Genomic DNA, 13,746 nt, shown 5'->3' with positions numbered 1-13,746 from the left:
TGGCTGCCTTTTATCCATTAAATGTAGTTTGTGCCACAAATCAGACATGCTTTGATCACACCCCAGTGGAACTGCATCAAGTCCTGACATCACAGGATATCTGGGTTTATTGAGACTAAAGGCGCACCGTTGAGCACTCAGTGGTTTAAGCTACAGGCGGATAAAGCACAAAAATTGTTCTAACTATTTACTCACCGTCAACGGGCATAATTAAACACTGATATTCATACTAACATTTAAATACTGATAACTGGGCACCCCCTAATAAAATGATTCCATGAATAATCTTAGACCTCCCACAAGAAACTCCAACTGAAAGCTCTATGACACAGCAGACATTGTGGAGTCTGCTCATAAGGTACTAAAGAGACACCGGTGGTACTCTCATACTAGTCTAGCCTTTCCTTAATTGCCACTGACTGAAACAACTTCCTGTTTAGGTCTGACTTCACCCTCTCCCCTCTGCTGATGTTCCCCAATTCACCGAGGCGAGAGTATAAATGTGCTCACTCTCTATATAAAGAAGCTTCAATGTTACAGTGAAATGTTATTTTTTTTTAAACGTTTCTATTATTTCCATGATACAGAGCCTTCACTGGTATTTATAAGCTCATTTCTTTTAGCGCACCGCTCGCTGAGGTGTGGTCCACTACCAGCACAGGCTTCTGCCTGACAAGCTGAGGCACATCCCAAGCACAGAGTGTTTCCACTTTATTGGGCCACTACATTTTACCCAAAGGCAAAACTATTCTGGGCCATTTTAAGATTGTTTCTTGCTTTTGCCAAATCTTATTGTTTCTTGTACATAAAAAAAGTGCATGTGTGTATGAGTGTGAGGACCACACTTTTGTAATCGTGTTGTGTCACTGACGAATAAAACCATGATGTCATCTCTCAAAATGATCTCACAACAGTGGTGTTATCTTACATACACTGACTTATCCTGCACCTGCACTCTTATTCAGGCTAAGACTCGCAGTCCCTCTCCATCGCTCTTCCTCCTGCACACACACACACACACACACGTACACACACACACACGTACACACACACACACGTACACACACACAGGCGCATGGATGCACAAAACAGATGCAAACACCACCCGCTCAGTCTCAGCCAATGGAAACAAAAAGAAAAACAATGTGCTGACTAAGGTGGCCATCAGTTGAACAAAAAGAACAACCAAAGCATGCCTTCACTGGCAGGTCCAGCCTGGCTTCGTCACCCCCAGACACCAACACCACACTAGTCACACAAAATGCTTACAACCTCTTCAGCTCCAGCTCATTTGTGCAGAGGCGCTACCATACATATGCCACACTTTTTGCAACTGGCAAGTGTATGTGCATGTATATGTGCATGTGGCAAGCACAGAAAGGCGGCCACATGGCTTTAAGTCTGAAAAAACGACCTGACAAAGACCCCAACGGACTAGACCGGCAGGATTATTCTGGGCTCGAGTGTCACAGTAAGAAGGACCTGCTATTATAGAAAGTCACTTCCATGACAAGCTCTCGCTTACAGCTCAGAGTTGTGGAAAGGTGATGTGACATCTAGAGGAGTCGAATAATACACGAGACAGGCTACTGTTGGGTCCTAGTACTCCAAGTTTGCTGCCTGACTGCTATAACGAGGAGTGGCAATATAGGGCTTCATGGCATGGACAAAGACAAGCCATCTAGGTAGGCCAGAATTTCTTCAGACCGCCATTCGCAACACCGTCATAAAAGTCTCGACAGTAAAGCATTTCAAATGCTTTGAAATATAGGAAAGACGCATCAAATTCAAGAGCTATTCTGGGTGGTACTTCTGATAGAGCCTTTCAATACAGAAGCTTCAGCACCAACAATCAAGTCCCTTGGATCTCTTATTTATGCATATTTTAGCAATGGGTAGGTAGTCATACACACAAAAAGGCTCTAGAAAAAAACAAACCAAAAAAAAGAACATATTTCAAAAAAGACTAAAAAGCTATTGGATCATTAAAATGCCAATCTGTCGATTGTTAAAACGTAGGTTATCCCCTAAAGCACATGACTGCAGTCCCCTTTTAAATCAGTCAAGCAGTGAAAGTGCCTGTGCTTGGCTGGTCAGCTAGGCACTCCTGCAGTAATATATTACAGTAATACTGCAACATAAAACTGCGCTATGCCAGGCAATACATTAAACCAAATTACCAGTACCGCAATGTCAGTATGGTAGTATCGGTACTGCAGTATCAGAAATCACAAAATCCAATATCACGATATCAACAAACATCACAATTCAATACAAACTTTTCTAAGTCATGGATACCCCTGTTCTGACACAAGCAGACCAATCTGTATATAGCATTATTAGCAGTAATATTTCAGACAGCCTACATGGGCATATATGGTGTAAATTTATTAGCACATTCTCAAGTACATAGAACATATTCCGCTTTCATCATGAGGACTCATCTAACAGCAAAGCCATAATGCCTGACGGAAGGATGGTGTGGCTCTTTCCCTTCCCAGCATGCTTTAGGGGTGGCCTGCAGCCCTGTCAGGAAGGGCTGGTGGCCCGACTAGGCCGACAGACATTGTTTATCAGTGATGTCACCACTTCCTGAGTGGGCCTCGAGGGTAAAAGGGGAGGGGGGGGAGAAAAAAAAAAAAAAAAAAAGTTACACAGATCAGCGAAACGCTGCAACAAATAGAACGAAGCAAGGCCCTGTCTTCTGCGTTCATTCAGCTCTCTGGGGCTTCCCAGTGGCATCCAGCTCATAAGATCTCTGTTTAATAGCTGCAAAATGAGAGGCCTAATTTGCACTAAAGTCTTACAGGTTAACGATTTTCCAGTGCAATTTGTGGCAATTATTTACACTGGGTACAAAACGCATCACAATGCTGAAGTCACAATACAAACTGGCAGGGCTAGGCGATATCTGTGACTGGTCTTGCAATCTATATAACTATATATTGCCCACGCATGTACCCATGCACACCCCCCCCCCGCCTCCGCCCCACACACACACACACACACACACACACACACACTTAATCTAATGAATAGCCTAGTGTTTTTAAAAAATAAATAAATAAAAATAAAAGCTGATGAGAGATGGATGAAAGTGTGACAAACATGAAAGGCATTAAATAAAAAGTATTCTATTTTTAAAAGAAAAATTCTCTCAAATACAAAATTGGTAGTTTGTCAAAAGAAATGGAGCGTTTACTTTAGCAGTATGCTCAGAAGTCAATTTATCTACTGTTTTAAATTAATTAACCACATTAGAAATAGTTAAATAACAACATATTGTCACTGATTAATTAGCCCCAATGCCTAGTGTTAGGCATGTTAGGATGTACAAATAAAATGGAACTGATGTGGCTGAACTGAACTGACCAAGCTCCTGTCTGAGCAGTTTCATCATCCAACATTACCTTTACTTGCAACTGCTCAAGAACCATCACTTAGCATATAAACGTTGTAGCTCAGTGGTTAAGGTACTTGACTTATAATCAGAAGATTGCTGGTTCAAACCTCAGCACTACCATGTATCAATGTTGGGCCCCTGAGCAAGACCTTTAACCCTCAAGTTGTATTCAGTCATAACTAAGGTGCTTTGGATAAAAGCACCTGCTGCTAAGTGTAGGAAAGGGTTAACCGTATTAGCAACTGTAAAAAAACAAAACAAAACAGCAAGATACTAATCTCAGAAGCAAGTAGTGTCTCTTTTGTTTTTTTAATTCCAACAATCAAGCTATTATAGCAATCTATTGTACATATTAGTTTGAAAGCCTTCTCCCAAATCTCAGCAAATTGCCAAGGGATGGCTGCATTCAGTCAAGCCACTAACCTATCAAACAACACTTTGTTAACAGTCTGTTGACTTCCTAACATCTGTTGGACAACAGAGGAGATAAATAATGGACATTTGGTTTGGGTTTAGCTGACATGAGCAGTCTGCACTCTGTAGCTTAAGCTACTGCACTGCTGTTGTTTTTTCTTTGAAGAGACTAAAGAGCCTTACAAATCCAACCAGCAACAAAAGACCTCCAGTAGAAAACACATAAATCAGCACCAGTACTGGCAGATGCATTATTTAATAAAGAAACAGATAAAAGCAGAGAAGTATTTATGTGATTTTATGAAGTCAGTGGATGCAAGAAACCATGTGTGGTTCTTTTAAGCAAGAGAATCTCAAGATAATTCTTGAAGGAAGCAAACACTCCCCTTGGCTCCAAAGGAACATTTCAGCAAAAATATTATTTACACAATTTGCCCCTTATTCCAAATGTAATTGATTACACAAGTTTGGTGTCCAACTGCCGCTTCTATCAATTTGCACTTGAGCTACAAGAAAAAATTAGCTGCTAAGTAAGAAGGGATACTTATACCCACAAATAAAGCACTGTACAAACTGCAAAGCAAATCCACTAAACACTTGCTTCCAAGTATTGCCGAGCTGTAATATTAAACAGATTTGCTTATGAGGTTTCTAGAAATAAATGACATACCTTTAATCAATAAAAAGGAACAAAATTACAATAAACAAAATTCTGGCATCAAGCTATACATTACTTCTATTTTAGCTAAGCAACACATTTTTGTCTGTACTGGACAAGAATTTGATGAGGCAAGTGTGTAATGAGTTTTATGGTAAGTGGTCGGTATAGACTTAACCATGTTAACCATGTTAGCCTCGCAATACCAATGCAAAATAATGAAAATCTGAATGTCAAATGTGTCTTGGCTAATGTCTTACAATTGGGGTAAGGGACCTTTTAGAACAAGAGTGAGATTTTCCCTTGATAAAAGAATCAGTCAAGATATCAAAGAAGGCAAAGAAAAGGTCAAATGAGACTAATGATTTTATGCATCACCAGATTCAGCACAAAGACCACACAACACACACACCGATAGCACCGGGCAAAAGGACTAATGTTCACGCAAAAGCAGTGTAGTTATTTACAGGATATAGTTTGCCAATATGGCAAATATTACTGCAACAATAAGTGCATTAAATGGCATTGCAAATCTGACAGCCAGGAAAGAGAATATTTAGTGGAAAGGGAGGACTTTCAGAGTGGAGTTAGCAAAAATAAATAAATGTTTTCCAGCTCAAGTGGCTCCCAGAATTTTAATGAGGTTTGAGCAGTTTGCACATAATTAGCAGAGCCATGCCACTAAATGATCTTTAAACGTTTGTGTGATAACAGCAGTACAGTATGGGCAAATTGGGTTTCAAGGAAGAGTTCATCCTACGTACAAATTGGCCATCATAGTTAACAGTGAATGTTGGCAAACATGAACGAGCTGATGATCTTAATTGTGTACTGGTAGTGGCCTCTTCCTTAGTAATGTTACTAATAGGGAATGAACAAGTGGTCAATCCCTATTAGTAACATTACTATGAATGGGCTTTAAAAAAAAAAAAAAAAAAAACAAAAAAAAAAAAAACAGCTGTTGTACGGCAAATAATTGACCAAGCTGACAACTACTAAATCTCTGACAAACTGCCAGACACATGTAAACAAGGCCTGCTCAACTGCTCCCCAATAGTGAGAACTGCACAGGTTTTTTTCCCACACAGACACAGGCACCAGCAGGAAGAGGAGGGTGTGTTCTTCAGGCTAGCTGTCAGGCACGATCACCTCACGAACAGAGTCCCAGTGCCCCAGGGGTGTCTGGCTAGGAGCAGGAGGCACTCACACTCGCACAGGCTTTTTAAAAAAAAGAAAAGCAAAAAAAGGCAGGCTGCCCTCAGTCCTGCAAGCATTAGCTTATAGTGTGGCAATTATAACACACTTCTCATGTATATAAGAACATATGCACGTGTATATGGCTCATATGTTGATTAACCTGACTTGCAGGAACGAGACACTGTGGAAGCAACCCACTAATAAGTGGGCTGAAACTGCTGGGGAGAAATGACAAACAGTGCTTTTGGCTCCTCAGACATACCTGCACATGTGTATGGTGCCACTCTTATCTGCATGCAGACTGTACAAGTTGAGAGAGAGATAAGATGACAACAGCATTTGGTTTACCCATCAGACCTGCGTTTTTGTTCTTTTAAGCATCATGTATCATTGTGTGTGCCTGTGTGTGTATATTGCAAGCTACTTGGTAAGACACGAGATTCAGGAAAAAAAAAAGAAAAAAAAAGATAGATATTTTAAATATATATATGTATGTATTTGACGCATGCATGCAGTGAAGCAATACTCTAAGGAACAGCTACACTGCCCAAACAAACAGTGGTTCGTGGTGCAGTACACTGATCATATCAGGCTGCGGATCTTCCGTCACATGCTGTGGGCTGCAAACAAGGGCCATGTAACCGAATCATCTCTACACACTGTGATTGAATTATTACATCATCTAGTGACTGGATATCCTGAACACCCTGCCTCTTCACGTGAAATAAGAAAACAGCTTTGCATTAAGTGACTACAAAAGTAAAGACCCTTCAACAGACCACACACATGAACCTTTCAGTCAAAACACAATCCTCCAGTTCAGACAATTATTGCTGCCTTCTTTGTGTAATCTTTAACAGAATCATTATTGCTTGCTCGAAGGAGATGCAAAATGGGGCCCATTAAGTAAAACATAGAATTTGGTACACTGAAGTCACTTTGTGACACCTGTTCTTTTCCTTCATCTCAACAGGTGACTCATTCAAGAGTAATAAGGCTCCAGTGGAACAGCTCAGCTGTTTCACACACCCTCCACCAGAGAAAATCACATATTAAGTCTTTAGACTCCACATGCACATTTCATGCTCATAACCTTTATGGGTTTTACAAAGCTACAATCTTCGATTGTTTTCCGACTTTCTACCACTTTACGAGTATTCTGAGACTGGGAGAGGCATGCTGTATAATGTAACGATTAGTTAAACTAAAGAAAAAGGTTTATAGGAGACAGACCACTAATCTAGCATCTTTTGACTGTCTTTCACGTCTTAATAAGAGAGTAATATGATACTGAGGACATAGAGGCCATCTGTCTTGTGACCATACCTTAGGAACGTGAAGGCAGAGGCATAAAATTCATGTGAGATAAAGCGTCAGATGCACATGAGAAACGAATTAAATGCACAGGCACAGTTCAGTAGATGCAGATTTAAATTTACCTGTCGGCTATCGTGGACTGTGAGCCGCTCATTGGCCTTCGGTTTCTTGGTTTTCCTCACGTCTTATCCAACGAGCATTTTATTAAGGTAAATCACTGTTGTATACCAACAAGATGAGCGTCAACAGTTCGGCGGCAACTACAATCCAAACCGCGCTTCGAAAAACGTGTGGGAATGCCTCGACACGGAGAGAAAACTCAGTTTGTTGTGCAATTCCGCTGGTTTTTCGTTTTGGTAGTATGTGTCATTAGACCTCTTCCAGACAAGAACAAAAGCGTTGGAAAGAAGATGTAAATATTCAGTAGTGCTCGGTGGAATCACACTAAAGGGCAGGCTACTGCACTAGATGGCCAGAGTAGTCATACAAAACCGTTCATGCCTGCCACTTGCCTACAGTGAATCAATGCCAATGTAGCATATACTTTTCCCCAAGGCAAATGCCACTACATTACACGACAGGTTTCCCTAGTTGCTCACTGGCTACCGTCGTCTTTGTCAACACCACGGAGACTAGCGCTAACCTACTCCCCACAAACCCAGTACATCTATCGTTATTTTTGATGTCCTACAATAACAGTAGTCCCGTTTTTAAAGCAGCGTCAGAAACTTTAATTTCTATCTATCATCCCAAAGGTTACTTTGTAGCACCCGACGATCATCTACAACATACCCCACGGCATTCCCAAACTTATCCCTCCCTCGTGTCAATGTGAATGAGCTGGAGTAGAAAACGGGGCACAAACTATCGGTAGAATTAGCACCGCAATACCGCAATTGATCACCGATACGATCTTCGCTCCGTTTAGGCCTCTCGCTCGGTTGAATGGCACGGGACTTTTCCCTCGGAAAGAATGTGTCCATTCGTGTCTATACTCCGTATGTAATTCCCAGTTCAAAACATTTACGAAGTTGAAGGTTTCATTGTCATTTCTCCACTAGATCTTCCAAATTAAAAAAATTCCAAAACTATGTTCCACGGGGGAAAAAGGAAGGGAAAATCGTCAGAAAACTTTAGGATCCTTTGATGTAAACTAGGACGAGCTTCCTCGCGAGCAGCGGAAGGCTCCTAATTCAGGAATCCTGTTCAAAACGTCTTTGTTCCAACAAAGCAACAATAAAACAATCACATTTAAAGCGAAACGCTGTCCTACATATCACAAAATGATTTCTCTTTTTTCTGTGCTATCCTGAAGCTGGAAACTTGGGTTTAGTCATTTAGTCAGGTCCTTCCCCTCCTTGTCTCCATGTTTTTCGAAATTCAGTAGTTTTTTTCCTCTTCTTTTTTCGCCAATATTCGTTGTTTTAGAATTCTATCCTGTCAAAGCGCAGATAATTGGACACCGCATATTATGCCACAAGTGTCAGTTTTCCGCAGGACTCAAATAAAAACCAGTGAAGAAAATGGTTAAAATGCACATAATTCCTGACTTTCGGCAAAATTACATCCCCGGATTCCTACGCTCTAGAAAGCGACTCACTCCCTTTAGTGCTGTATTCTTCCGCACAGGCATAATCGCTGTGCGTGTGTTGCGGTAGTCACTGACCTTTCACAATATCTAATGTCATTTTGTACCAGAATGCACATAGAATGGTGCGAATTTCTAATTCACAGCAGATGCTCCTTCATGTATCCCTAAACCACAATCTTCACCAATATGTTCCGACTTAAACTCTAAGCAGTGTCACATTTATTTTGGTCCGTGATTCACACGTTCACTTTAGTGTAAATATAAGTAAACCAATGAGAACAAAAACCTTCTACGAGATATCATTGGGAAAAAAAATCATTTAAAATATGTGTTCCCGTAACTGAGTTGGTTGGTTCACTGAATGATATCCTAATAAGTCTTTTTTCCCTCTACATCTATTCTAGAGATAGCCAGGCCTACTGGTTTTGGCACTATTGCCCCGCATTAAATACATTAATGTTTAAATTATTTTACCCAAAATCAAAATATTATACATTGATCGTTTTTAAAATAAATATTACATTTATAAAAGCTTTCACTTATTTTGTAGTCTATAGCTTGTGGAGACCTTTACAGAGAACATTTACGCCATCGCGTGGTGACTTTGAGCATAGCTCTGCGCCAAGACTCCAGGGCCAAACGGGGTCCAAAATTCTTAGCCTAGTAGTTGGAACACAAGCGAGTAAAGCCCTGTTAACATTATACAGACAAAGTCACCTATATATATTTTACAGACTAATAGCCAAGTAAACATTTGAAAACACCCACCACCTCTCATAGTGTCTGATTCTGCATGTTATTTCACACTGCTATAAAAGGCCATGTATTTCATGCATTTAAGTACGCAGAACAAGAGTTCCCTGCGGTCCACGTCCTCATTTCACCGCTTCACTCCCCAGCACATCTATTAGCACTGCTGACCTTCCGCCACTCCTGCCACTGCCTGTACCTGGCGCGAGTCTTTCGGCAAGCGAATCGCGCTACATCCACCATGAAGACCCAGGAGAGGGTGTACATGGCCACCCCACCAAACTTCATCAGCAGTCGAGGTCTCGGGGAGACCAGCTCACAGCAGAGCATACAGCTGCCGACGCCGACTCGCACGCTGGTGAAGAGCACGACGAAGAGTAGGTCAACCGCATCACCAGCGCAGCTCTCGTGGTGGCCCGTTTGCCTAAGAAACCAGCGTGCCTGCAGGAGTGGGTTGGTGATCTCGCCGCCGAACAGGACGGCACACGTCTCGATTCCCGACCGGCCTGTCCCCAGAGCGGCCACGAGACCCAGGATACTGAGAGTGTGGTGGGCCAGCATCACGGGGCCTTCGGAACAGAAGTACAAGCACCAGGCCATGTCGAAGAGGAAGTAGCCCAGGCTGAGGAGCAGGGCGAGGATCTGGAGAGGTGTGTTCTCCATGCCTGCAGACAGGAGCGAAGTGGGAGACATCACCCTGCCACTCTTCAGATCAGCCAGGGTCACAATGACCTCATAAAATGTGCTTGTTTTAATTAATTGATGTCACGAATAATGGAATCCTGCATTGAGTAGTATGTAAGAGAATTATGGCTCAGCACTGGGATTTCATCAAATTCCTAACCATCCAATACAATCACAATGTCAATACATTCAAACTTCTCGCTGGATTCAGTTTATGGTTAATACCACACAGTCTGGTGCCAAAGAAAGAAGCCTGTAAAGTTTTCTCTCTACTGGTCAGGTTTGATGGATGCTTTTTTAAAAATCTGTAAAGCCCTCACCTGCGTGTGTGAATGGCCACGGGCCATCGATGAAGCAGATGTAAGCAGTGACAGCTACGATGAGGATGCCATGGAGCAGAGTGACCAGCCGGCAGTTCCACTCAGAGCTCCGTCCCCCGTTCACGTAACACAGGAGCACATATAGAAGGATCCAGGCAATCAGGCTACAGCTCGTCTCCACCAGGAAAAGTGGCATGTCTAAGCTGGATGGGGGGATGGGATAGTCGTGGATTTGAATTTTTCTCTCTATTTCACATTTGTTGTGTTTAGCTGATAGCTGCAGCTCCCCTTAGCTCCTTGTACCATTACAGTTAATTGTACATGCAATTCAACAAAGATTTTACCCTAGAAGTCTATAACATACAAGTCAGGTTTGACCTCAGTTTATGGTCACAGCTGTGCTGGGCGCCCTCCCCTGGCTGTGGCCAACATTTCAGTGGTGGCTCTCAGCGGCCTTCTCTCGCTGTTCACTGCCAGTTCAGCCCCCACCGACAGGCATCACACGAGGACCCGTCTTCAAATGTGCGTGACGGCCCCGGGAGCCTTACTGTGTTTCCTTCTACCCTTTCTCTGCCCCCTCACAGAGCTTCGGGAGTGACTTGAGCCTCTTAAAGGATTAGCGCCTCAACACCCTGGCAGGGCAGCAAACAAGATGGAGGCGTTCGGGTCACGGGCCCAGTGGCATTGCGAGACCTGTGGAGGAAACCAACGCGTCATGCTTCACCCCGACAAGATCCCATCAACAAGATTACGCCAGGTCAGCGGGCGAAAGGAGGGAGCGGAGCGGAGGAACAGCATCACGGGGGAAAGAATTTGGTTCGGAACCAGGAAGTGCCCGGTGGGGTCCAAATGCTGACAGAAAAATGTGTTTGCAGTTGAGATATGACCTTGATGACATGACACTATTACACAAATGACATGTGGCACCTGGCACCACAATATGACCAGTAGAAAACATTTTTCAGCCCCCCCCAGGATATAACCACCAGGATAACACCCCCCTGACCTCCTTCACAGCCACCATGAACTTCACCCGTGATAAACGTGTGTAGATGGGGACAGAAGTATCTGTCCATATCCACCTTACTCAAAATCTGAGACAAGGCAAAGTCATTACTCCCAGAGGACTGAGTTACTAACAAATCATACAATGGGGTTTTATCATCAGAAGACAGACTACTTAAAACACGCTATAATGCAGCATTGTTAAATGACTTGAAAGCGTGATGTACCATAACCTAAGTTTACCATAGCAGAGTGTATGCTTGGCCTATACTCCTTACTTTAGTTGACATATTTATGAATGATTTAATTATTACTCTACTTTATTACTTAATATTGATATCAATATTGATTAGATGGACAATTACTAACAGGAAAATGAGAATCATGGCGATAATATATTTAAGAAGACTGAAGAATTAACAAATATGTAAGACTTGATATGCAAAAATGCCAACGTATGCAGACTTCGTCACCATGATTCTTTATTTAAAAACAAAAACAAAAGTTCAAGCTACATAAATATTACATAATCTTAAATGACATGTTTAACATATAAATGTTAAATTACAAATTATATCACTATATCTGCATTCTAGCGATACGGTCTGTCACAATTTCACAGATTGTTTATAAAATAGTTAAGTAACATAAATAATATGACAGGCTTATATAACGTCTAGGACAGCACAACCATAATTTAGTATTCTCAGTACAGAAAACCGCGCTTACCTTATGTTTCAAAGTCAGAGACTGATCAGAAGGAACAGGTGGCACCAAGCTTTTGTTCAATACTAGGATATCTTTACAAACGGGTTTGTTAAACCCGCAGCGTTTAAAATGAAACAGTAATTCGTGAAATAGTAAATTGTAAAAAGGTCAGTCAGGCTGTATAACATGTTACATGTGAATGCTAAATTGTAAATTACTGTATAGGCTGCTATTGTGGCTTAGGCTACTCATGCGATCCTGTGAAGAGCAGTCCGACTAACGGGTAACTTAGGGAAGCGAAGAAAAACCCGTTGCTCTCGTTTGCGAACATGTATGGATGTCTAATAAAATGGCAGGACAGTTGTGAACAACAAAAGCCCCATTCATTGTCACGGATTTTAAATAGTCTAAAATACACACGCTGTAGTCAAGGACGCCATTTGAGAACACAAACTGACCAAAGTCTCAAAACAACGGACACAAGACGCGCAGGTACGCCCCCTAGTGTTGTGGCAATTTCATAGCATTGATGATCAAAATAAAATGAAATAAAACCAAACCAAACATGATAAATGTTGGACTAGGCTAATGGTCACATGCGTGAATTGAGGGTAGACATAGCACAGTGCAACTGCTATATACTGTGTATTGCGTGCTGTAGTAGGAGATGTGAAAACATTCAAAATTGTAGTAAAGTGCACAAGACATTTCGGACAGAGGTCCTTTATCAGCTGTGCACCAATGAAGATGCTTTGAATGCTTTATACCATTTTCTTGAAGAACATTCCCACAGATATTCTCCTAAAACTGTCAAAATACTTCTTAACTGCTTCAGTTTTCTCTCCAAGTATTACTCACAGATAAGAGCAGTTAGTATGGATACTAAAATGTGACCATCTTATGCAACCTGTTTGTTGAGAAACATTTTGGAACAATTTCTTGTATTTACATTTATGGTATTCAGCTGATCTTGCTTTCCCTGCTAGCATCTCACATCCTGCTACTAGGTATTGGATTATCTCAGAGGTTCTTTTATAGTCGGCATCTTGGGTCTTCTCTGATCTGATACATTCCTGTTTAATTGATCTCATGCTTAATGCTTGATGTGGAGCTGCCATGATTAGTGCCTCTGCACTGTCTGTAAGTTCTGTCTTTTCAAGCCATTGGTAGGATTGTCTTATGCCGGCCACCTCTGCTACCTCTCAGTGGTACATTCCATGGAAGCACTTATTCTGCATGGCACCTTCTCTGTTTAATGTGCTCCATCTCTCATTGCTTGGATGTATTCATAGGTATTTACTGTCTCAGCCTGGAGAGTGGATCTTACACTTTGTAGGCATCTTCCCCCTTCTTCTGGCTGGCACACAGCCTTTGAATGCTGTATATTAGATAGAGTGCCCATGCATTTTGAGGAGTAATTCTGGTGTATATACTGAAACTGTCACTGTAAATATTTTATATACTATATGCCATCAAGCATTTGGAATCAGTGTTTTCACTGGGCACAGAGACCAGTGAAACAGCTGGGTAATTGCAGCTGGTTTCACCTGTAATTATCAGCAGCTTATTTATATGGCAGCTTCTATTTCAGTAGGATGCCGAAGCTCAAGCCAGAAACTGAGAGCAGGAAATAAGAGAGAGAGAGAGAGAGAGAGAGAGAGAGAGAGAGAGAGAGAGAGAGAGAGAGAGAGAGTGTGTG

General features: G+C 41.8%; 2 protein-coding genes across 5 annotated transcripts in view; both read right to left on the bottom strand.

Moving 5' to 3' along the window:
- Positions 1-8,557, bottom strand: part of arhgef12b (Rho guanine nucleotide exchange factor (GEF) 12b) — a 46,130-nt gene extending 37,573 nt beyond the window's left edge. Inside the window, exon 1 of one of the 2 annotated variants that reach the window (XM_081719051.1) lies at positions 7,112-8,557. In XM_081719051.1, coding sequence (XP_081575177.1) covers positions 7,112-7,143 — 32 coding nt within the window. In that variant the 5' untranslated portion in view covers positions 7,144-8,557. The remainder of the gene's footprint in view (positions 1-7,111) is intronic. The other variant, XM_035526949.2, reaches the window with a different exon arrangement.
- On the bottom strand, positions 7,349-12,476 carry tlcd5b (TLC domain containing 5b). 3 transcript variants are annotated; one of them, XM_081719053.1, is made up of 4 exons: positions 12,069-12,476; positions 10,699-11,027; positions 10,335-10,537; positions 7,349-9,995 (listed from the first exon to the last, which is right to left on the bottom strand). In XM_081719053.1, the coding sequence occupies exons 3-4, from the start codon at positions 10,528-10,530 to the stop codon at positions 9,469-9,471; spliced, it is 723 nt and encodes a 240-aa protein (XP_081575179.1). In that variant the 5' UTR covers positions 10,531-10,537; positions 10,699-11,027; positions 12,069-12,476; the 3' UTR covers positions 7,349-9,468. The 3 variants fall into 3 exon arrangements, with proteins under 3 accessions (XP_081575179.1, XP_081575178.1, XP_026871694.2); XM_081719052.1 differs by having other exon boundaries at positions 10,713-11,027; XM_027015893.3 differs by lacking the exon at positions 10,699-11,027.
- Positions 12,477-13,746: the final 1,270 nt, after the last annotated feature.

This window comes from Electrophorus electricus, chromosome 8, assembly GCF_041902795.1.
Source record: "Electrophorus electricus isolate QZ-2024a chromosome 8, ASM4190279v1, whole genome shotgun sequence".
NCBI lineage: Eukaryota > Metazoa > Chordata > Actinopteri > Gymnotiformes > Gymnotidae > Electrophorus > Electrophorus electricus.
The sequence above is the reverse complement of the archived record's forward strand: the minus strand, read 5'-3'. Positions and strand labels throughout refer to the sequence as shown.

Bases quoted from the DNA above. Each gene is read 5' to 3' on its own strand.
- tlcd5b (XM_081719053.1), bottom strand. From the start codon at position 10,530: ATGCCACTTTTCCTGGTGGAGACGAGCTGTAGCCTGATTGCCTGGATC. The intron at 9,996-10,334 runs GTGAGGGCTTTA...TCCTGTCTGCAG, and splicing joins GTGGCCATTCACACACGCAG to GCATGGAGAACACACCTCTC.